Genomic DNA, 24,405 nt, shown 5'->3' on the forward strand with positions numbered 1-24,405 from the left:
CAGGGCCAGGCTGTCCGTGAAGGTGACCAATGTTGATTTCGCAAATATAACAGTCCAATGTACTCATTATTTCGATTGTGTTGACTTTTAACTAGGATTTGAATTCGCAACCTTCTGCATTTGAGTCAAACAATCTTGATCAGCTGCTGTTCGTTGTATGTGCACTCCACTTGGCTTTGCTGGATAATACAGGTCCTGCCATCGTGCCCAGCTGGTTGAAATCCTTCACTTGAGCGTGCATTGCTTAATATCATTGTCTAGGGATACACGAGCATTTTTCATCCGATGTGAATTACAATGAGCCGTCAAGGGTGACAGCTTGTGTGCAGTAATACTTAACATTTGGATAATAGCAGCTATGTGGTTTGCTTCGGCTAGGTGGCCTCAGGTGGCATTTACGTGATCGCGGCTCAGCCTGGCGATGTTGCCCGGCTTTCCCCTTACCCATAAACCACCTCTCACACGGGACAGTGAACACATCAACTCCTGTGCAATCATCTTTCAATGGACGGACCCTCGTTTAACAAGGGTTTTGCAGCGTGACCACGCCACCTGCTGTATTGTTTGCAACGATTTATCGCTGTAGAAAGGTGATCTTTTTGGCATACGTAGCCAACCGAATTCGCACGGTTGGCTGCGTAAGGTGCGACCGAAGTTAAACATACAAAAGGAATAATAGCAAAAGCAAGCCTTTCGGAAAATAAACAAGTCTGAACCGCTGCTGCTTCTCGCTGGTGTAATGAGAAACGCAAGCGGATGTCTTTAGAAGGAACAGTAAATACACACATGTTCAATGGGAATTTGCCGGGTTTTTTTGCTTAGATCAGGGCCCCGTGGTTTAGAAGGAGTGCTCTTGTCAGTAACATCTGGTAATTCAGCAGCATTTGTTTAATAATCCTGACTCTGCTGATGAGACTCAGAAGATTGAAACCAGTCCAAAAATGCTTTTCTTCCTTAAATAAATGCCCGTTTGATCATTGCAGCCCGGAAAGCCAACAGGCTGATGGGTTAAAACATAATTTGTATTTATTTTTCACGGACCGGCTTTCTGCTTGTACATATTTGTCCGCTGGGTTTATGGCAAAACAAATGTTCGCCGCCGAAATCCGAGCGCGTCGTTAGCCCGCGCGCTCCCCCCGCCGCATTCCTGTGAAATGACTGACACCTGGTTGCACGTTCACAGCAGGATTTCGTGCTCCTGAAAGACAGCCAGGGATCGAGTCTGACAGTGGAATACTCCCTGGAGGCAAGGGCTGTCTTTCTCTTCCTTTGCTGTCTTTCTCTTCCTGGTTTATGCCGATGGCTAATTTTTTTGTGATTCCGTCTTTCATCCTTTTTTTAACCGCCAGGCAAACGGGAGAATGAATGGTTGATCGCGGGAGAGAAGAATTTGGGTCAGAGCTTTTAATCCGCTGCTTGTGGCTGTAATGGAGAGGTCTTCGGCGTGGTGAATGCTGGTGGAGGCTGCGTGGTGGGCACGCAACTGTAGTTCATCTGGATTCGGAAGGGCAGAGCAAATCCAGCAAGAGTGCTGCGGGGTGGGCCTTTGTGGCATCGGCTGAAGGAGGCGTGGCGCATAGGGTTTCGGTAGTGGCTTGGAGTAAACGGGCATGTGGCGAGGATTCATGGACTCGAACAAAGAACAATGCAGATGGTAATGAGCGGTGTCCGGTTACCGTGGGCAGGTAGGGAGTTCACGTCACCATGAGAAGCAATCGGATGGTAGTTGGGTTGTCGAGCCACGGAGCTGCTATGGTTTGGAATTGCGCCCGTGCCAAGATACAGGCTAATTGGCCGATACAAATTTAGTGGCCTGTGCACATTGGAGCACTTTGTGGCTGGAGGTAAAAAAAAAATGTAGTTCCAATGTCAGAAGAATGTCAGATGTTTAAGTTTACACATGGCAGCAGCAAAGAAGAAACGAAGCGTTATTAAAGTGACATTTTAACCACATTGGGGTTTAATTGTATGCCCTTTGTTAGTCAGCTGCTGGATTAAATCTTATCAACGCCACGTCGATCACGGGGGCTATTCGACCACCGTACTCCCCCATTCTGGCCAGTGTGGGTTGATACAGGGGAGAGGGGTAGAGGCCAATGCCAGTGCAGATGTCTCTAGAATGGACCAGGCATATCTTCGCATACAGTTTCGCTGATGTGCACGTGTATTCTTACAAGTTAAAATAAAGTGCCCAAATAATATTGTTTGGGCCCTGAGCCAGTGGTTACAATTGCACATTCGCCTCATATATACAGTATTGATGGCCAGGTTATCTTATGGAAATCGCTATTGACTTCCCACGAAGTTACATTTTGATTTAAAGCTTTCGTGACTGCAGTAATTCATATTCTTAGCTCTTTCGGTAAAGTCACGTTTGTGAGAATTTGTATTGTTTTATATATATTTTATTATTTTATTGTTTCCCACGAAGTGTTACCCATTTTATCCACCCCATAAGGATAATGGACAGGTAACTACAACTCGTAAATTATTGTGCGTTCATACACAAATAATGTGCCTCAATGTAAACTTCAATGTGTATATATAATGTAATGTAGATGAGGGTGAATGCATGCAAGTCGCTGTATTGACACTCCCTCGTTTGTCGTTTTTAGTCATGGAAGATTAAACCGAGTATTTAACAAAAATCGAGAACACTTTTTTCAATTATATTCCAGTCCATGTTACAAATACAACGTCTCGCATCGACGGCTCTCCGGGGCAAACACGCGAAGACATTGGGTATGTGAACATCGATGTGCACGTGGGGACCGTCCATAAATGACGTCACGCACCGGGGGGGGGGGAGGGGTCAGACATTTGTGACGATGTGTGACGAGGGGGGGGGGGTTTGAGAAATGTGATGTCACATCAAAATGCACAATTTTTTTTATAAATATAGACAACACGTTCTACTTAATTAAATAGACTTTTTAATAAATGTTTTCTCCTACAACATCAGAGTGCAGCGCCACATTAAATACGCACTAAAATTACAATAGTTTAAAGCGATTTGAAGCAAGTTTTATTTTGGGGGGGGGGGCCAGGGCCAGAGCTTTGTGACGTCATATTTGAGGGGGGGGGTCTGACTTTTTGTGACGCCGTGTGACTAGGGGCGGGGGGGGGGTCAAAAATCACGTGACGTCATTTATGGACGGCCCCAAAGTCACTGAAATCGGCAACAATGCGCGCGCGCGTGTTCGTGCAGACAGACAGGCGTGTATTCATTGTACCCTTACGTCCAGTAATCCATATTTCCAGCAGGTGATGATTATTGAATAGTGCTGTCACGGAGGGGACAGCGTTAACATTCGACAGACAATTGTGCTCTGGGGCCGTCCATAAATGACGTCACGCACCTAGGGTGGGGGGGTCAGACATTTGTGACGATGTGTGACGAGGGGGGGGGGTTGAGAAATGTGGCGTCACATCAAAATTCGCAACTTTAAATAAATATAGACAGCACGTTCTAGTTAATTAAATAGACGTTTTAATAAATGTTTTCTCCTACAACATCAGAGTGCAGCGCCACATTAAATACACACTACAATGACAATAGTTTAAAGCGATTTGAAACATCTTTTATTTTCAAAATGGAAATATGGTTTTGGGGGAGGGGGGGGGAGCAGAGCTTTGTGACGTCATATTTGAGGGGGGGGGGGGTCTGACTTTTTGTGACGCCGTGTGTCGAGGGGGGGGGGTCAAAAATCGTCCAAAATCGCGTGACGTCATTTATGGACGGCCCCTCTGGCGAAAATCGCCCAGCTCCGGGCAGACAAGAAGAGAAAATCACCGCACAGACGGGGGGGGGGAGAGAGAGATGGAGATTGGAGGGATTGAATGAGAGGGAGGAGAGAGACAGAGAGGGGGAGGAATTGAGGGAGGTCCATTGAGAGAGGTGGGTGGGTGGGTCCGTAACAGTACAGTGTTGTGTGTGTGTGTCTGGTGTCCACAGTACGTTTGAGCGCGGACTGCGCAAGGCACCCAGAGAGAGAGAGGCACTGAGTCAGTCGCATTCGGGTGGAGGACGCCGAGCGAGATATTGGGATTTTTTTTAAATCGGAGGGTTTCGCGTGAATTGATGCGTATTTAGCTCGTTGTTTCAAAGTCGACCGGGCTAGCCGGTAACAAATGAAAAGCCCCTAACGTTTTTTTTTACATCTCGCAGCGAGGTTCACATTGAACACCGCGGAGTTGGTGGTGGGTGAGCTGGTGGTGGGTGAGTGGGTGGGTGGTGAGTGGGTGGGTGGTGAGTGGGTAGTGAGCTGGTGGTGAGTGGGTGGTGGGTGATTGGGTGGTGGGTGAGCTGGTGGTGAGTGGGTGGTGGGTGAGCTGGTGGTGGAAGAGTGGTGGGTGAGCTGGTGGTGAGTGGGTGAGCTGGTGGGTGGTGAGTGGGTGGTGGGTGAGTGGGTGAGCTGGTGAGTGGGTGGTGGGTGAGCTGGTGGTGAGTGGGTGGTGGGAGCGTGGGTGGTGGTGGTGGTGGTGTTCAACCGCACCGCAGAGTCCGCGTTTGCAAGCCGGTGGACCTCTCCGCAAGGGAGGAGAGGACAGAGAGAGAGAGAGAGGCTGCCCGGGAATTCTTCTCCACCCATGGCACGTGGACTGCTGTAGTCACACGCAGTAGGCACTCGCAAACCGAGAGCCGAGCAACAAACGCCCGTGCAGCAGTGAAGAGAGGGAGACAGCATGGTGCTCCAAGCCATGGGGAGGCTGTTCAGATGGTGAGTTGGACCACGGCAGAGGATGGAGGTCTTGTGTCTGCGGTTGTGCAGCCTTTGTGTGTAAGCGGTGTTGTGTCCGAGTGTGAATGTGTGTCTGTTTATCTGTGTGTGTCTGTGTATCTGTGTGTGTGTCTGTGTTTATCTGTGTGTGTGTTTATCTGTGTGTGTGTTTATCTGTGTGTGTGTGTGTTTACCTGTGTGTGTTTATCTGTGTGTATGTTTATCAGTGTGTGTATTTATCAGTGTGTGTGTTTATCTGTGTGTGTGTTTATCTGTGTGTTTGTGTTTATCAGTGTGTGTGTTTATCTGTGTGTGTGTGTTTATCTGTGTATGTGTGTTTATCTGTGTGTGTATCTGTGTGTATGTTTATCTGTGTGTATATTTATCTGTATGTGTGTTTATCTGTGTGTGTGTGTTTATCTGTGTGTGTATCTGTGTGTATGTTTATTTGTGTGTATGTTTATCAGTGTGTGTGTTTATCTGTGTGTATGTTTATCAGTGTGTGTGTTTATCTGTGTGTGTGTTTATCAGTGTGTGTGTTTATCTGTGTGTGTGTTTATCTGTGTGTGTGTATCCGTAAGAGCGGCCTTCACAGGAGCTCGCTAACAGCACTTGCCCCAACAGTCTGTCACAGTCTGTCTTTGTGTCTGCGCTATGAACCCGGCCGTCAATTCCCTACCACGGCTGACACCGTCGGCACACGACACAACACTTTCTAAAGCGGTGGCGGTCAACCCCTAGGTCGACTCAGCCATCAATGATCATCACCTAAGTTGCGATGTGTAACTATCAGCAGAGTAGTGACCAACACGGTGGGGAACAATGCTAGTTTAGGAGCTGCATTGTTGTTATTTGCTTCTGATGATCATGGAATGTGTTTGAGGTGTGTGTCATGTGGTTTCTTACGGGCAGGTTATTTGATGTCCACGCGTGTCATGGATATTCGCAGACACCCACTATGCCCTACGGTGTATAACGCGGGGATATTTGCAGCGTGTGTTCCTGTGAGTTGGTTGTTTACTTGCCTTGATGTGTCTGCACGTGTGTGATGTTACGTGTGTGTGAGTGTATCATTTGTGGGGAGCGGTGGTGGAGCGGTTAGCGCGGTGCGATACGAACCCGGCGACCCAAGTTCGAATCCCACCCACTACACGGCCAACACCAGTGACGATTATCTGAATCGGTCACGGGCCTCCTCTAGGTCGACTCAGCCTCAAATGCATACCTAGTGCGGTGTGTAAACGTCGCCACTTGGGAGACAAAGGCGGTCGTGCGTTGTGCTGGCCACCCACCCCCCTTCGTGTGCCGTGCCGGCCTTCATAGGTGCTCGCTAACTGCACTTGCCCCAACCGCATGTTAAGGCTATAAGGGGGATCTTTGTATAATTTGGAGAGCGGTGGTGCAGCGGTTAGCGCTCTGCGAAACGAAGCCCTGAACCCCATCCCCCTAGGTCAACTCGGCCTTAAATGGGTACCTAGTTGCGGTGTGTAAAAATCAGCGTTGGGGAGACAAAGGCGGCCGGGCGTGGTGTTTGGTCACCCACCCCTGCGTGTGCCTTAATAGGTGCTCGCTAACAACAACAGCCTGTTCAAGGCTGTACGGGGGGGGGGGGGGTCTTTGCCTTCGTGTTCCTTTGTTCCGTTGCATCACGTAGTGTCTACGTCTGTGTATAATAGGTGATCGCAAACAGGACATGCTTTGCCTGTGTCTACCTACCGGACCCATTCACCTGCAGAGTAAATGTCTGGCTCACCTGTGGCTCACCTGTGGCTCCATTCCTCCTGGTGTCGTTCCACACACAACCTACAGTGCTTACCTGCCGCCTTCTCACCTGCTCCTTCAGATGGGAGGCTGACGCTGAATATTTAATGGTTGGAAAGACTGCCTCTGTTTAAACTCAATTCACATGGAATGATGGATGGGAAAAGCCCCGACACGTTAGCCAACAGCGACACACTCCCCCATGCCTCCTAACACTCACCGTTCAGACAATTAGCATACATTTAAATTACAGGGTCGATTGCATATCTGGATAATCCATTAGACATTGCATTGTGATAGGGGCTTTACTGTGGCCAGCTGTTAAATCCCTCGCCTGGTATTCAGGAGGTTTGTGGATTCGATCCCGACCCTGACGCCTGCTGCTGTATATTTGGAGTTTGCGGTGTCTCTCTCCACGTGGTCGCGTGGATTTTTCTCCGGTTTCTCAGGGGTCGGGGTTTTTTTTTCCCCCTCCACGTTTAGAATCGACATCACGCGTTTGGAGTATTTGGCTGCTTACATTTCCACGTGATGTTGACAAGCCACTTTGTTGAGCGATCGTTTGTGGCCTGGCCGGTTCTGAAAAAAAGCCACATAGCTCAGCGAGCCTTACCTGGTAAAATAACAAAAATAGTTGAGTTTTTAGTTTAGATACTATGTTTGACAGAAAACATTTAATTAAAATTCTCCACATGTCTCCCACCAATCAATTGCATTTATCATCAGCCATGATCAATCCACTGCTGGATGATGGGCCCTGCCCAATCTCAATATTGTACACTACAGAGTTGTACACCTTTCAAAACTGATTCACTGTCTCTCTGCAAGCGTGATGTGCTAGAGAAGATGTCACCCTGTGCATTGTGCCGTATTACATTCTGTACAATATACACGTCTTTCCCACCGAAGACAAATGAATGTCATATTTTTCGGAGTATTTTTGTCTTCTATATATATTTTTTATAGCAAATACAGTCCTTGCGTGTATGTGTGTGTGTTCGACTTATAGAAGAACTACCACCAACCCCTCTCTCTGTTTCAAATGGAAAATATGCATCAACAAAGGGCTGCGTTTACACACAGCGGCAGCGTCTGTTTACCACGCAAGCCAATGCAGGCATCTGTTAACACACAAAGACAAAGGTCCCCCGTGTAGCCTTTATTGACTTATGGGGGCGTAGGGGGAGGGGTGGTGTAAAGAGGGGCTGTTAGCGAGCACCTATTAAGGCTGACACGGCGCACGAATTGCGTGGTGCGCTGGTGTGGTCAGAAGCGCACCAGGGCCGTCTTTGTCTCCCTAAGGGATGCCTCGAACCGCTTCAATTTAATCACTAAAAATTGAGTTGAGTCGTCCTTTGGAATCGAACTCGGGTTAATGAGTTGTAAGGGGGCGCGGAGCGGTGGCGCAGTGGTTAGCGCACTCCACCTCACCCACACACACACACGGATAGGGTTTTTACTATTATAATAATCGTCTTAGTAATTTGTTTATTTGTGTTGCGTGCCGTCAGTTTGCTGTGATTACGACGCATTAAGTGCAGGCAATCAGCATAAATGGCTCTTCTCTTAGCCAGGTGAGGGCCCGTTGACATTCATGATCTCTTGTTCAATTGGGAACAAGAGGTGACACGTAGGGGCGCTCAGTTGGTGCCTCAATCGTTTTGACTTTTTAAGTTGTGGGTATCTTTGGAAATTTGACATGTGAGACCAATAAACACCAGGGCACAATGGCCAGCTGCAGTAACAGAGCGAGTTCACGGTACACACCGCGTAGAGATTACAACTTCTGAACGTGGTTCTTCTGGACTTGGGGTTTTATTTTATTTTGTAGCTATATGATTTTGTGGGCGGGAAAAAGTTATAATGGGACATGGCTAAAAGTAAAACATTTTAATTTGTGAGATGAGTCATTTGCCCTGCGCATGATTGTAAAACAGTCCTAGGAAACAACAACAACAACCGCCACTAAGTGGCGGTGAGGTCACCACGGCGCTTGTGCCAGGCTATGTACACTTGAAGTCCTAGCAAAATGCACACACACACACGCGCGTTCGCTGAAGAGTGGCTCTTTCCCTGGGTCCTAAATTTGCATCGCAGGGCATTCTGACTCAAACAACCCGGGGGGGAGAGGGAGGCCTTCCCACAATCTCTTGCGCACAACATTTGCTTGACTCCAGCACTGTAGGTTCCTTCATCTTTCAACGGTGGGTGCCTTTCCTGTCACAATTGCCCCCACGCGGCCACAGTTGCATTGAAGCTCTGTGGCTGGGGACGTTGACGCACGCTCCACGTTGGACGCCCACGAATCTCATCGGATGATCGACGTGCACTGGATGAACAACGTGCACTCGGCGCACCTCCAGGGAGATGGGAGGAATGCGTTTTTGAGAAAAGCTCTGTGTGGCTGCCTCCCATAACTACGTAAACACTAGCGGAGGCTTTGACCCTCAGATAAGCCTCCCAATTAGGATGCTGGTGGGTTATTTTTTTTGTGCACGTCGTGTGCATTGGTTTAGAGTCGTGCGTTGGCAAAAGTCGCTTTTTTCCTTTATTACATAAGCGGCCCTTTTTCCCCACGTTTTTTTATTTATTATCTTGGGTTTCTTTTCCCATGCACAGCAAAGAGAAATGCATTTCACCTCCAAATTAAAACTGCAGATAGTATATAATTTGTTATAATATTATTTGTTCCTTATTCAAGGAATTTGTGTGTTTTTCTTAAATCTAAAATTGGCATTCCACACTGTTCAGCTTCTTTTTCTCGCAAATTCCAAAAAGTAGACGCACGTAAAATTGTGCTCGCAGAAAACCCGGCGTTACGACGCCTCCTCAGTACTATAGAGTACATACAGACAAGCGCTTTGCATATGTATGTACGTTGAACTTCTTTCGCACCATACGTAACCAACCATGTTAAATCCAATCTGCTACGGAAAAGAGCCAGCTGAAACGCCGCCGTGTTTTCCGCAATTATGGAAAAGGAAAGAAGCTCGCGGTAGGCAAGCGAGCACGGACGAACTCTCATCCGTGCCGTTCAGTGTCCGATCCAGCCCCCAGCCCCTCTCCCCTCCCTAAGCCCCAGCCCTCCCCTCTCCATTGGTCGCGACGACGCAGTGCCAGCGGCAGACGACCGTCCGGTGTGCCGCGTAGATCGAGCGAAGCGAGGGGCATTGCGTCTGCGTGACGTTTTTTTTTAGGTTCAGTATTTTTTCGTCGTACACTATCAGTGATTGCTAATGGCGCCGCCGTGACGAGATATTTAACTACCTCGTCTGGTATACAGGAAGTCGTGGGTTCGATCCTGACCCCGACCTGTGTATTTGGAGTTTGCATGTTCTCACCGTGGTCGAGTGGAGTTTTCTCCGGGTCCTCCGGTTTTTCCCACCACATTTAGAATCACCGTCACGCGTTTAGCGTATTTGGCTGCCATACATTTCCACGTAATAAGCCACTTCGTTGGGCTATCATTTGTGGCCAGATCACATCTAAAAAAAAGAGAGTGGGCCTTACTTGGTGAAATAAAAATAGATTTAGTTTAGTTGCGTAAGTATCTTTAACACAGCTGCTGCTGCTGCTTTTCATGCTTTCTGAACTTTGAGAATGCAATATTAATTTCGTTTCCTTCTATTGTTCATTGGCTAACCAGTTGGTAGGCCCTGAGCCATTACTGCTGGAAAATCCACATTGCTCCATGCAGGGTCCACACAAGTAAAACAACACTTCTATATTGTGCATGTCTTGTTCAGAAAATGAAAACAAAAGACCGCGTGGGTTAATTTCTGCAGTGGGTTCGTGACTTTCTGTGGGGGAAATTTTCATGAACACTCATTAACCCAACTCCCTTAAGCTCAGTAAATGTTTGAATGCCCCTCTGTTATGATTAACCTGACCGGCGGGGAGGCTTCTGAGGAACATGACAGAGGTCCTTAATTTGCATGAAAGGTTATGAGTGGTGATGTTTATTTTGGTTGTTCGTTGTGTGTTTGTATGTGGCTGTTTATTTGTGTGGCGAGCGGTAGTGTAGCGGTTAGCGCACTACGCTTTGAACCCCGCGTCCCCGAGTTCGATTCCAGCTCACGCCACCAACACCAGTGACGACTGCTTGAACCGGTCCTGGGCCTCCCCTAGGTCGACTCAGCCTCAAATGAGTACCTGCTGTGATGTGTAAACATCGCCAATGGGGAGACAAAGGCGGCCGGGCGTGGCGCTGCCCACCCACCCACCCCCTCGTGTGCCGTGCCGGGGCGCGACGATTGCTGCTGTGTGATTCCAATCGAGTAATTTGCCATTTGCCATTTTCCGAATTTGGCAAATTTGGACCATGACACCGGCATGCAATGGCCTGCTCGCTTCGAAAGGCGCCAGGGGGTATTTAACGTCCACTGAAGCGGCCGGCGCGCTGCAGCATTAACCAGGGCGGCCGCAGGGCTCGCACCGCGAACCCCCTGCAACCAGTGGCGAACGCGCGGCCGCTGGGCCGAGGCCGCCAAATTGTAGCAACTCGCGAAATTGCCGGGCAGGTGAAAATTACGTCCACCTTGCGGTGAGACTGCAATGAATCATCCATGCGGGTGACAGCTGGCTCAGCATTGGTGTCCCATATGAATAAATGTGGAGGTGAGAAGTTCACTGAAAACAATGGGCCATGAGTCCTAACAAATGGGTCAGTTGCTGACGATGACGTACATCGCAGACTTGTTATATAGTATTCTATATAGTATTATATATAGTATTATTTTTAAATCGGTGTCCCCATGTCCAAACGAGCGATTAGGCAGCGCTCGTCTCCTCCATGCACGGTCCTGAGCAAGTGGTGGCAATTCCACATTCGTGTGGCGAGGACCAGTCTCTCCGTTGTTGAGAATAACCGCTGCTGACTTCATAGTAAAGAGTGTCGCCTCACTGGGTGGTTCTTATTTGACTGGCTGGGCGGGATTACGATGACGATGACAGTGGTGGGGGTGACTGTTTCGGTGCTGATGATTATATTGGCGGTCATTTTGCTAATGATAGAAATAAATAAAAGGCTTTATCCTTCCTGGCTCATATACAGGTGTTAAGATGTTCAAGCACCAAATGGTTTAGCACTGGTGAGACAAAGCAATAAAAGAGGCTCCCTCTGGTGTGTAGGCCAATCGGCTTCAAAACATATTTGTTTGCATGTTTTACCGCAAGCATGTGTTGTTATTGCAGGCAGGTGTCTGTTTGGTGTTTGAACATCTAACAACCTGTGGAAATGCCATGAAGTTAATATACTTTTTTATCATCTCGATACTGCCCTGGCACAAAGAGTCTCTATAGACACTTTGCTGATGTTTATAAGAATAATGATAGTCGCGATGGCTGACCCTAACCTAGAATCGAGCTCAGGCGTTCAAATCCATGTCTTCTTCACTCATGAGGTCGAGCCTGCTGTAATGCCAACTACGTATAGCCCTGGACGTGTATGTTATATGTTCTGTGCCTCCATCTGTCTTCAAATGACCACATACTGTTGTGTGCGTATTGCCTATATTGTGGGAGCGGTATTGTAGCGGCTAGCGCTGTGCGCTACGAACCCAGTGACCCGAGTTCGATTCCCACTCACGGTCAACACCAGTGACGGTTATCGGAACCGATCCTGGGTCTCTCCTAGGTCGACTTAGCCTCAAATGAGTACCTGATGCGGTGTGTAAACATCACCACTTTGGGAGACAAGGGCGGCCGGGTGTGGTGTTGGCCACCTACCCCCGGCCTTCATAGGTGCTCGCTAACAGTACTTTTCCCAACAGTCTGATAAGGCTGTACGGGGGATCTTTATTTTGTCTATTTATTTTCAATGGTACACATTGGCGTGACCACCGCAGCTGGGCTAATGGATTCTAATCCAATGAGGAAGCCTCGCAGATAATTAAAGGGATCTCTCCGGATTTGCGAGCTTCTTGCTAAGTAGGATGTTCTCTCTTAGTGGTGTGTGCTGCCCATTTTACGCACCAATAATCCAATGACTCGGAGCTGGGGTTGGTGGGTCACGTAAAGACGAAGCCGTTGGGTGTGTGAAATGCTCATGTCACTGGAAAACGTGGTGGTGCTGGTAGGCATTTAGGTTTTATTTTTTCTCACACACAAAAAAAAGCCACTCAAAAATCCCAGGCAGGACCCTCAAGTAAATAATAATCCTGAGATGCATTTAATACGGGCTATTGCCGTGGATATGGACTTAGGTTTTAACCAGGACAATTCCACATACAATAAGCCAGGGAAGATAGTATATTTTGTTACATAAGCAATTTGAACAATTGCATGCAACTGGGAGATTATAATGCAAAGTTCTTGAGCAATATCATAGACAGGGCTAAATGGAAGGCCAACATCTCTGACATCATTGAGAAAGGACATGGCATACAGAGAGAAATATTCCAGTGGAGTGGCTTTCTTATGGATAAAATGTAACATTTTCACCACTGGCTCAGTGATGTACACACACCAGATGGGCATTGCCCCCTTGAAAATTCAAATGGAGAAAACACTTTGGGCCAAATTCACATCTTAACGAAATGGCAGAACGGTCACGCATCGGTGAGTTGTACCAAAATTATCAAATTTTTGACAACAACAAGAGTTTAGAGTGGGTTCATCACGATAGAAATTGGGCCCTGTACCTATTTTTTACGGTGTTATTATTATTAATACCACTCTGCGTTACAGAATTACGAAGGAGCAAGCACCAAATCATGCCTATGATGAATACAGTATAAGAGGAAGGCCGTGGTCAAAAAAGTCAATCCACACTTCATGCAAAAGGCATAAGGCCAACAAGGGGATTTGATGGCTGGAATCGGTAAAACAGATGGACGAGTTAACCTTTCTCTTGTGTAAATACTGGACTGCATAATGGATGTGACCCTGGCTATAAAATGTCTGACCTCAGAAAGCTGATGTGTGTGACTAGCTTTGGAATTCCACGAGCCCTTGAGAGCCCCTTGCGTCTTTTATTTGTGTCTCTTCCCCCCCCCCCATCCAATGCCGATTGCACTATCCGTGTTGTGTCGTGAAGCAAAGAAGCCATTCGTAAACTCTTGCAGTGCATTCCGACACCCTGTGCTCGAGAGCGGTCCCACGGAAGCGGAACTCACAGAACTTCTTTTGAGACTCTTTCCAACGACCTCTTAGGGGGGGAAGTATTTTCCCGAATGCCCTTCTACAGAGTAATGTTCGTCAACTTGGCAAACTTATGTTTAACTCGCAGAGCTGAAATGCATCGGAATTAAGCGAAAAACCAAATTTGGTGGTTTTTTTGGGTGCATCACTGGTTAGGCGATCAACTTGAGGACCCTACGTTTACTCGGAGGCTGCTGCCCAGATTTGAATCCAGGGTTTCAGCGGTGCCAGCTCAGCACTCTGAGCTCTTAGCTCCGAGTTGCTCGACCACGACTGGTCCTCGCGTGTCATCTTAAATGCAGCGCTGATTGAGTTATTGTGTTACGCGATTAACAGTGAGCACATTAAGGTGTGATTTATTGAAATTGGTCTACAGACTTTTGCAACGTCAGATGTAAAAAAATGAGCCTAATGAATAGTGCACATTTGTTTTTTTTTTAAAAGGAGTATGTACAAGACAGTTTTACTGGTACGGTCATTACTTTCGTACATTTAATTAACTGTACATTAATACACTTGAAAAAATATATTCACCCATTGTGTTTGTTACAAAGAATAACGCTTTGCCCCGAGGCTTGGCTTTGGCGGCCAGTGAGTGCGATATTTGTTGTCTGCTGACTGAACACTCGGCTCGGTCAGAAGGCCTTGAGTTCAAATCCCGGTCAGCAGGTCCACTCAGCCCATCATCCCTTCTTTCGAGGGTCAACAAATTGAGCAACTGTATATAACCACTCTGTGGGAAGTCTTAACGCTGGCCGTCCTTTGGAGGGATGAACCTTGTCGTGGGATTGTGGGAAATTTACACTGCTGTCTCAGCACTGTCATTGGAGATGGGTGTCGTGCCATTTATCACTTGAGCAGAGAGATCATTTAGTTTTCTTTAAAATTAAATGGACGGAGAAGGGAGGTTTGTGTGGAATGAAGAGGGCAATCTCCGAGGCCAGAAAGCCTGGAATTGCCTAGCTCTTATACATTGGAGCGTGGCATACGTACAAAAGCAATCTTTGTTAGCGGGAATTCGATCTTTTTGGAGCAAGCGCTGTTAGTGAGCACCAATTAAGGTCCACACAGACACACAAAGGTGATTATGTGAGTGTGGGTGGACTCCTGGGGCAAGTGCTGTTAGCGAGCGCCTACTGAGACTGCAAAGGGGGGCGGGGGTAGTGGGGGGGGGCAGCACCGTACTTGTCCTGCCGCCACATTTGTCTCTCCAAGTGCTGTCATTGGCCACAATAAACACCACATTCATTTTAAGCTCGGTCAACCTAGTGGAGTCCCACACCAGATTCTGTTATGAGAGTGTCTGGAGATGGATGTGGATGCTGCAATTTAGACGTTACAGAAATCTGAATTGTAATATGCTGCATTGTATGATAGTTGAAATGGATCTCATGATTTGTCTCTCTCGCGATTCAGTGAAGGTCCAGATTCAGGGGCACATTTTGATGCAAGGAAACTTTCTTTACGTGGTGTTGAATGTAGCGAGCACCTGTTAAGTCCTGCTTGACGCACACCGACAAAGACAAAGATACCCCCCCCCCCCCCCCCGTATAGCCTGAATGACGTTTGGGGCAAGTGCTGCAAGCAAGTACCTATGAAGATCAACAAGGCACAAGAGGGGTTGGTGTGGCCATCACCCCACCCGGCCACCGTTGTCTCCCCAGAGCAGATGTTTACGCACCGCTCCAGGTACTAATTTCAATCTGGGTCGACCTAGGGGAGGGCCCAGATCGGTTCAGATATTTGTCACTCATTTGCTATGAGCGGGAAGCGAACTCGAGTCGCCGGGTTAATAGCAAGGTACGCTAACCACTGCACTACCGCTGTCCATACACATACGTAACACACACACACAGCACACACGTACAGCACACACACGCATTCACCTGAAAACAAGCGATCGTGGTATTTTTTCTGCCTTTTGAAGGTTTATAAAATAAAATGGAGCCGGGGGCATTGGACCAGTCCAATTAGGGCCCTTTCTGGCCGTGGCGGCCAGGCTACGCTAACACGCGAGCGGCCGGAGCGCGAGTGAGGCGCCAGGCATCCCGTGTCAGCCACGACGAAGCACGGCAGCGCGGCGCAATAAAAAACACGGCGAGGCTGACATTTGTCATTTTTTTATTGCCTCGGCATTTCGGTCCCGTCGTGTAAAATTACGGAGGCGGGCGCACATGACGAGTAACTGAAGACGCTTCTCGTTTACCCGCCCGACTGCGACTGTGTTTCACGCGGCAGACTGTGGCTCATTGCCTCCTTAAAGGCCGACGCTGCCAATTTTAACGAGTCGAGATTTTTTTATTTAGATTTGTCAGCCGCTAACGAATCTCCGGTGCTCCGTTTTAGAGTGCTCCTTCTCGCAGTCGCAAGGGGTCGCAAGTTCAAATCCCAGTCAGGGGTCAATTCGGCCTATCTTAATAACCAAACCCCCCCAAGGGGTTGCGACATTGAGGGAAAGGCAGCAGTGGTTGTGTCACAGTGGGGTGAGTTTGACTCCCGTCAAGGAAATGTGGAATTTTCAAAGACGACGATGCAGACCAGTGGCGACGACCCCTAACGCTCATTTGAACAGTGGAGACGCTTCACTGTTTTTTTTCTGCTTCAGAAATTAAACCCAGGGCTGCTTTATTCATTCTCATTCGCTCCGTTTTGCCCTGTCCATCAGTGCGGGCTGGTGAGGGGAGCACATTAGACCAATGGCTCGGAGTATAAATGTTCAGGAAACTGGACTTTGATTTCACTGCCTGGCGGATGTGATGGTTTTATAAAGCGGCGGATGTATAAGGTGATTATTGTAAATTTACAGCACAGCCGGAGTGAACTCGTGAACGTTTTAGCTTGTAGGGTGAAACTGCACTTGCGCAGAATGTCGTTTCAGAGGGTTATGGGGAAAGTTTTTGGCAGAGCTTCTGCAAAATATTAAGCGCAGGGTTGTATTCTGGGCAACCTTTCTGCATGTCAATCCAGTTCAACTTACTTGCCTTTATTTAACCTCGTGAGAGCTCCGTGAGAGACAAATCTCATTTAGCAATGTTAACGTGTTCAACTGTCGTTATTGTTTTTACCCTGTGAGTTGCCAGCGATTATTTCATTAGAAACTAAGGAGAATAATGATTTTCCACTGGGGTTTTTCCCCCCCCTAGGTAAGTCCAAATATCCCCCATATCCAAACGATAATTGGGCAATGCTCAATTTCATTGCCTGCCTTAAGCCAGTGATGGTAAAATTCCCACATTACTAGGGGGTGGGGGGGTCTTGTCTCTTCATAGGACAACCACGGTTGTTGAGCTTCTGCAAAGCGGTGCTCAACTTATTAATCCCAGAGTAATGATGGGGGGGGGGGTGTGAGTCCGACCTCTGTCCGGGATTTGAACTCCTGACCTTCCGATGTTGAGCTGAGCTCTGCAAACATGGCAACACCGAGAACCAATGTATTATAGCTTGGTTGCAGCCCTTCCCTTGAAGATGACGATGTGACATGGAACTCCAATATGCACTACACAGCAAGCACTTACGCTTGTAAATTGAATGGTGATGTCATCTTGCAATGCAAAGCATGCTGGGTCTGCTATTCATGCCTCCGTAATATTTTGATATTGGCAATACGTATTTTCTTTGCACCGACTGTGCTTTATAAATTTTGATTTCAAGCTTTCGTGACTGCAGGGATTCATATTCTTGGTTCTTTCAAGAATATGTGCTTTATAATTTTGAGAATTCCTGTAAAATGTTCTGTCCAGCCAGTACAGTTCTCATAAACAAACAATAAGGACGCCAAACCATGCATTTCCCATACTCTTTTGGTAATTTCTCTTAGAAACTACCAGAGCAGCCATTATTGGAAATTGAGCCAATGCCCGATGCAAAGCGCTCTGGTAGTAGAAAGCAGGCTGGCTCCCAGACATTGTGTAAAATAACTATTTACCTTCTGATGTACTTTTTGTTAATAAATTATCACGAGTTGTGGCTATGATTCGAATGACAAATTATTAAATTTGTTATTGGCGTTTTTACCACCTCATTTGTGTAATTTCTTCACTTTGGTTTGCCCCAATAGCCTACATGTTACATTGGCATATGATATGTATGCAAGTTGTTTTAAGTCTGAAAAAAATCAATTCTTACACTTGTGATTCGATCGTGAGCTTTACATGACAATGTTCATCGATGAATTGATGCATCACTACGCCCTCTGGCCAGACATAACACCCAGCCAGCTACCATAGCAGCCACTTGTATAACCTCCAGTGGTGTACAGTACCCCTAAACCCCCAGTCGCACACTGAACCTCGTCACCAACACTCTCCTGGCAGATCTGAGGGGAGGGGGGAGATGCCCCCGTCCTTGAGACCTCGAAAATGTTTTTTTTTATTTTAAAGATATTCACCAAAATAAAATACATTAAAAATACTTCTTTATTCATCCAAGGCCCTCTTGAAAAGGCTTCAAAATGCCGAGACGCGCCCTCCCAATGGGACCTTTCTCTTGGTTCTGCCTCGTGTTTATAATGTACGCTCTGACCCATTTATTTGGTGAATCTACTCGTGTATAAACCCGCTTCACTCCTGAACATTTGGAAGTGTTTACGGTGTTGCCACACGTCAGAGTCGGTGTGGTTTCCCACTCAAATTAGCATGGAACGCGGGGCATTTCCTGTTTATGGTTCTGAGAAAGTGGCACAAGTAGTGACAACTTAATTAATCTAAACTGTTATCCGCACTTATCTGTGATTTTACCCACACCAAAAGCGGATTCCTAATACTCGCGATATTTCCACGGATGAGAGGAGTCATCCTATTTACCCGCAGGGCTATCCGCACGTAGCAGGCGCTATGCCATTACTCCTATTATCCGTGATTTATTTTGTTCACGGATAAGAGGGAATCCCGACAAGTGCATCCTTTCACCCGCTTGGTTATTTGCGAGTAAAATCACGGATAACCCCGTGGATAATAGGATCCGCAACATTGGTCCCCCCCTATCACCGCGGATAAGAAGAATTGATCTCCCGTACCATACGGTTTTATACCCGGGCTGTAAGCCTCAACGTTGGGTGCAGCGTTAGAAAACCGAATGAGGGCCACCTTTAAAAATAAAAAATCACCCTACGTACCCTCTACAACAAAAGCTTTCTTCCACGGTTCAACTGCAAGTTGAAATTCATTGGCTGCCATTGATGGAAAGTTTAAATTCATTGGCCGCCTTTGTCTCTCGTCTAAAATTTCCCTCCGCTGGCCGTGCAGTTTGAGCGAGGCAGGGAGGGGGGAGGGGAGGCAGGGAGGGCCGTGTTGTTCTGGACGTGCCGCCGAATCCCACCACCTCCGGCCGGTAAATTGTAATGCAAATAATCTGGATGGGCACCCGCCCATATCCGCCACATTAGGTTTTATGCCTTTATTGCTTTTACGCCTGAGAATAAAAAAAAAGAGCCGCCTCCTTCCTCACCTGACAATAATTAAAACAGCAGTGACTTTGCAAACACCTGGATATTTCTTCCATCTGGGGGTGGGGGGAGGGGCGGGGGCAGCTTTGTGCAAGGGAACTTTGTTCCGTTGGTGATGAAGCGTGTTCATGGCTCTGTTTGCCTTGACTAATTGCACGGTGGCTTTTATTTAACCACGGGCGAGAGCACAGCGAGTGTAGTCGTACGAAAACCCGCAAGTCATCGGTGTCTTCATCCTCCGCTATGATCTATCCACTGCTGGATGAAGCCGGACTCCTCCACCCCCTAAGCCGTCACCGTTGCTCCCAAATTCTGCGTTGCAACAACCCCGCTAATGTCTCGTTGCGCACGAGCTGATTTCGTTGCTCCATCTCCCCCCGGTGGACGCATTTGACCCGTCATTATTTCATGATTTTTGTCGATCAGTCATCACCCCTTCCAGCAACGTGTCCTGCCCAAGCCCCCTTACTCTATCGTAGTGCTGTACCAGGCTGTGATAGCTGCCTCTTTGGGTACTTCTCTGGCTTTAGAATGCATGGCTCACAGACTTAACCTCTTGGATTTTAAATCCATCATCCCTTTGTGGTCAATAAAAATGAGTAACGCTTTTGCGGCACTCATTTTGCTGGAAGTCGACAGTCATTTTAATTTGTTCCTTAAACGGACTGGTCCCTGCCACAGAAATGTAGAATTTCCACCACTGCCTCACGACCACCAATGGAAATGAGCGTCTCTCAGTGCTTATTTGCGTCCAGGAACACTGTGGCCTTTTGGCGTGATTACTATGCTGTGCTTTTTAGATTAAAGTCAGCCACTCACTTGTAGATATTATGAAGAGCGCTGGCTTTATGGTACATGAAGCACTTTGGTAATTTTATCAGCATAAATTGCGCTTTCGTAGGGGAACAATCCTTCACGTTTTAATGAGCTCATATCCCTCAGTCGAATGGCATCATCACGTCCATTGAAACCTAAATCTGCATGAGCATCGTTAAAACACGAACCACGAGTCCTTGAGCATCTCAATCCAGATTCACATCTCTTTGTGTTTCGTTTGTGGTCCTTCCCCGCACCTCCGATTAGCATGGTTGGCTGCATACGGTGCGAAAGAAGTTCAACAAACGTACATACATGAGAACATGGACAAAACACTCTGCTCTCGGCCATTTGCCGCACTGCTGGCGATGGGAGGCATCAGTTTTGTTTTCACCAAAACTTGGCAGGAAGGAGTAGCAGTGTAGCCCTATGAATGCTTTCTCATGCCACTGCTGGCAGAAGGCGCCTCCGCTATAGAGAGCTCTGGAGAGCCTCTCTAGTGAAGGTTAGTTTGAGGTGGGAGTTACACTTTATTTATTCCACAACGCGCCACTTGCTTATTGACTGCGGTGAACCCATTTGTCTTGCTGGGTGGACAGGTAGGAGGGAGGGGAGGGATTTAAGAAACTTGCCCCATTGTTTCAACTGCCATGCCAGTAGATTTCAAATTAAACCAGAGACCTCTGGATTGCAAGTTCATTTTGCTCACCATTTACACCACTGTGGCAGCAGCACCGCTAATCACACCCATAGTCATCTTTGATTGTAAAGAGTCTGCTTGTGCATTTTGTAATTGTATTTTTCAAGTCTTCAGTTGGATAGATTTTTTAATCCGGTACTTTGCGATTGTTCAGTTTTATTTTTGTTCACCGCGGCCGCTGATAAAAACGTCACCGGCGTTTGGTAACGTGATCGGTGGTAAGGAGCCCGTGAGATGGAGGTCGCGCTGGTGCGGGGAAATCTGGGGGTACGAGCGAGCGGTGAGCGAACGAGGAAGAACCTCGGATAAATTCTCAGCGGGAACCGCGCAGGTGAACAGTGTGGGTTACCGCTCTTCGTTTGTTGTTAGCAACGACGGGCTTCAGTTGATCGTTAGATGCGTTTAATGCCCTCCCCCTCTCTCGCTCGCATTCCTGTAAATACGAAACCACCGGATCGTTATGGCCACTTAAAAATATATGTATGTTTTAGAGTGGCATACTTTGCTTTTCTCTTCTGCTGTGTGCGACGATCACAAACCCGAGTTGGGCAAGTACCCATCTCGGCTCATCTTAGTAGAAGTTTCACATTTCACATTCTATCCATAAGACAAACACTGTTGACTTCCCAGTTTCACTCGAATTGTTAACCTCCTATAGGAGGATGATGGGCTGAGTTAAATGGGATTTTACCTCGTAACTTTGCAATTCCTTGTATGATTTTATTTAGATTTTATTATTCTCACAAAAAAAGACGAGTGAAAGACAAACAGTGCAAATTAAATAAAAAGGTTAAAAGGTGTGCAGGCACTGGTGGAGCCAGTGAGTGGTGGGGGGGGTGGCACGTGCCCCCCCCCCACCCCAATGATCCGATCGAAATCCCTAAAAAATGCAGGCAGATAAAGCCATCTACAGGAGTTTAGCTTTACGGGCTGTAGGAGAGAGAGAGGGCTGTTAGTGAGCACCTCTCTCCGTGGATTGAGCACACAAGAAGAGGGTGGTGGTGTGGCCAAACACCACGCCCCAACCGCCCTTTGGTTGCCTCGTCCTTTGTTTGCAAGAGTACACCAAGCTATTCATTTCAATCTGAGTTGATCTATATGGGGAGGCAAAGGAGATGGGTCAGATAAAGCCTGCCACTGCTGTGTAAGGCTGAGAAATTTAACCCAGGTTGCCAAGATCGTAATAGTTCAGAATGTGAACAACTGTCATTTCCCCCACCCACACACACACGCAAAGGCAAATCATCCCACATTCACAATTACCATAGAGGTTTATTGGGCCAAGCAATGTTAGTGGGCCCCTGCTCAGATCCTATACGTACACCGATAAATGTACACGGTACCGGTCATAGATTTATTGAGCGGTGGTAGACAGGTAGACGGACTGAGACCTTTAATTAAAACCAGATAAGGCTATAAGTGTTGGGTTTTTTTCACAAGCGAGACCTGGGGGCGGGATAGAGAACGGCTTTCGGCGAGAGCTGAGTGGGAGAAGAGGAGGACCCTACTCGACAGGAATCTCGCTCGCTCACAGCTCACCACCGGCCAGCGTTCAGTGACGTTTGTAATTTTCCCGGCAGGAAAAGGAGACAAATGGACGGATGCAGGCGGCAGCGTTTCAAAAGTTACACAGAAGCAGCAGCCACCGCTGCGAGCACCATTACGTCATGCACGTGTGGTCCACGGGGAGAATTCATTAGATCCGCTAAGCCGTGGAGAAGAGCGGGTGGGTGAGCGGAGGGTAGGGGGCTTTTAATTAAAATGCAGCCGGTGGCAGGGTTGGTGGTGGGATCCATCCCAGCTTCCCCCCCTCTCTCCACCCGCCCATCAGTGCCCCCCACCCATCCTCGCCCCCTGCTGGGATTCGGACAAAGGACATGCGCTGGGGTTAGAGGTGGAAGCCAAGGAGAGGGGGGCGGCTAGGTTGGGGGGGGGGGTTGGGTCTTAGTGGGGGGTGTGGGGGGGGTGTCTGTCAGCCAAGGGGTCCGGAACAGCGGCCGTGTTGAATTGCTTCCAAGCAGCTGGCACGGTGTCGCGGCTTCAAACGCGTGTAGGGTGGATGCCTCGGCCATCTGCTGAGAGGGTCCGGGGCAGGAGAGGGGAGCAGAGAAGGAGGACTTGCGTCAGCCTCGGGGACGGGCGATGTACACACGGACGCAGCGGACGTGGGCAGAGACACGAGCGTGTTTAGACAGAAGCACCGATGGGCAACCGTGCAAGTGGGTCCAGTTGGACATAGGGACAAGGGCAGAGGAGAACATAAAGGGAGAGAGGTGGGCGGTGTAGACGCTCAGAATGAGACGCACAGACGTTCACGAGGTGTGCCTACAAAGGCACGGACACGTCGACACTGATCGACGCAGAGCCGTGAATGAGACGCGCAAGACCACTTCGGAGACACAAATAGGTGACATCATCATCATCGTCGTGTTTACGTGCACATTGTCCAATTGCTGTAATGACACAAATCCCAACACAAACCCAACAATGCATTTCGACATGGCTCGGCTCAAACAATTTGGCAGTTGTGTGCGAGTGAGAGAAAGACAGGAAGAGCGCGCGTGAGAGAGAGAGACGCACGGACAATGGTGTACACGGAGACATTGATGAGACACTTTTGAGACTGAATGACACGTGCAATGGACAAGTTGAGGACACTACAGCAAGGTTACTCGGAGGCACTGGTGCATCGAGTGCAACTGATTTCAATCAAGCATTCGCTTTTATTTTGACATGGTTAAAATTATAATGTTGCAGAAAATATCCCAACGAAAGGAGATGGCGTAGATTTAATTTGTCTTAAATGTTTTGGTTTAAATACTCACACTAACATTTGTCGTATTTTGCCCCGTAGGGGACTATAGGCAGACGGTAGGAAAACTTGGCGGGAGTACGTATGTTGAACTTCTTTCGCACCGCACGTGCTAATCGGAGGTGTGTCCACAGGATAGCCACTGTTGATTGCCCACATTTTGTCATACATTTTTTTATATCAACGGACGATGGGCAAAAGTCAAGTCCCAAATTGCATTGGAGCTCGTGACCCTCCGACTGTGAGCCGTGCAACCCACGGAGGCGATCGTCACACTCCCGCACCGCAGTAACAACCCCCGTCGCCCGGGTTTCACACGCCGTACAATTCACTCCCGACGGCGCCCTCGGCGTGTGGTTAAATTAAAGGACACTTTTCAATTAGTCGAAGCAAACAGAAAGCCATCGCGCATGCTTCACCCCGTTTGAACCGCTCGCTCGCTCGCAACGCCGGCCTGATCCAGGGCAGGGAGATTGGCACGTGTGAAAATGAAGTGAGGGAGAAGCGGGAGAGGGAGGGGATCGGTGTCAGACGAAATGGCTTCAGGAGGGCAGACACAAGGCGACTTGCTTGGCCAGACACAAGGCGTGTCCCCCAGGCACGCACACACGCCACCGTCTCATTACAGGGGGCCCCTTCCCCCAACAGCTGTAAGTGTCCCGTGATTGTTGCCAGAGGGGATGGGCCCCACGGTTGTTGCTGGGTGCCGGTGGTGGTGGTGGCCGTTGGCTTGCTTTGTGTGGTGGGTACGAAATCTGGCTTTTGGCTGCAGCCGCTCGTGGTGGCACTGGGGTTGTGCCACGAGCCACGCTTTGTTATGGAGATTTGGGCAAGAAGTGGCTTGCCGGACTAAAACAAAAAAAGGGAATAAGAATCTGGTTTTGCAAAAAAAAATGCTTTTCTGGCTGGAACACGGCGAGCTTTTGGGCGAGCAGCTGGCGAACAGTCGTGAATTTCGTTAGCGTGTTTAAATGTTATTTTTGTTCGTTAAAATAGTCGACGCGCGTGCACT

At 48.1% G+C, this 24,405-nt stretch overlaps 1 protein-coding gene across 2 annotated transcripts in view; it reads left to right on the forward strand.

The window, feature by feature from the left end:
- LOC116945524 (MOB kinase activator 2-like) overlaps positions 1 to 24,405 on the forward strand; it is an 81,734-nt gene that overhangs the window by 15,294 nt on the left and 42,035 nt on the right. Inside the window, exon 2 of one of the 2 annotated variants that reach the window (XM_076069395.1) lies at positions 4,502 to 4,721. The exons of the other annotated variant lie outside the window; for it this stretch is intronic. Coding sequence (XP_075925510.1) covers positions 4,687 to 4,721 — 35 coding nt within the window. The 5' untranslated portion in view covers positions 4,502 to 4,686. The remainder of the gene's footprint in view (positions 1 to 4,501; positions 4,722 to 24,405) is intronic. 2 annotated transcript variants of the gene reach the window in all.

This window comes from Petromyzon marinus, chromosome 24 (assembly GCF_048934315.1).
Source record: "Petromyzon marinus isolate PM22_M1 ecotype Great Lakes invasive population chromosome 24, UKy_Petmar_22M1.pri1.0, whole genome shotgun sequence".
In the NCBI taxonomy this organism is placed as follows: Eukaryota; Metazoa; Chordata; class Hyperoartia; order Petromyzontiformes; family Petromyzontidae; genus Petromyzon; species Petromyzon marinus.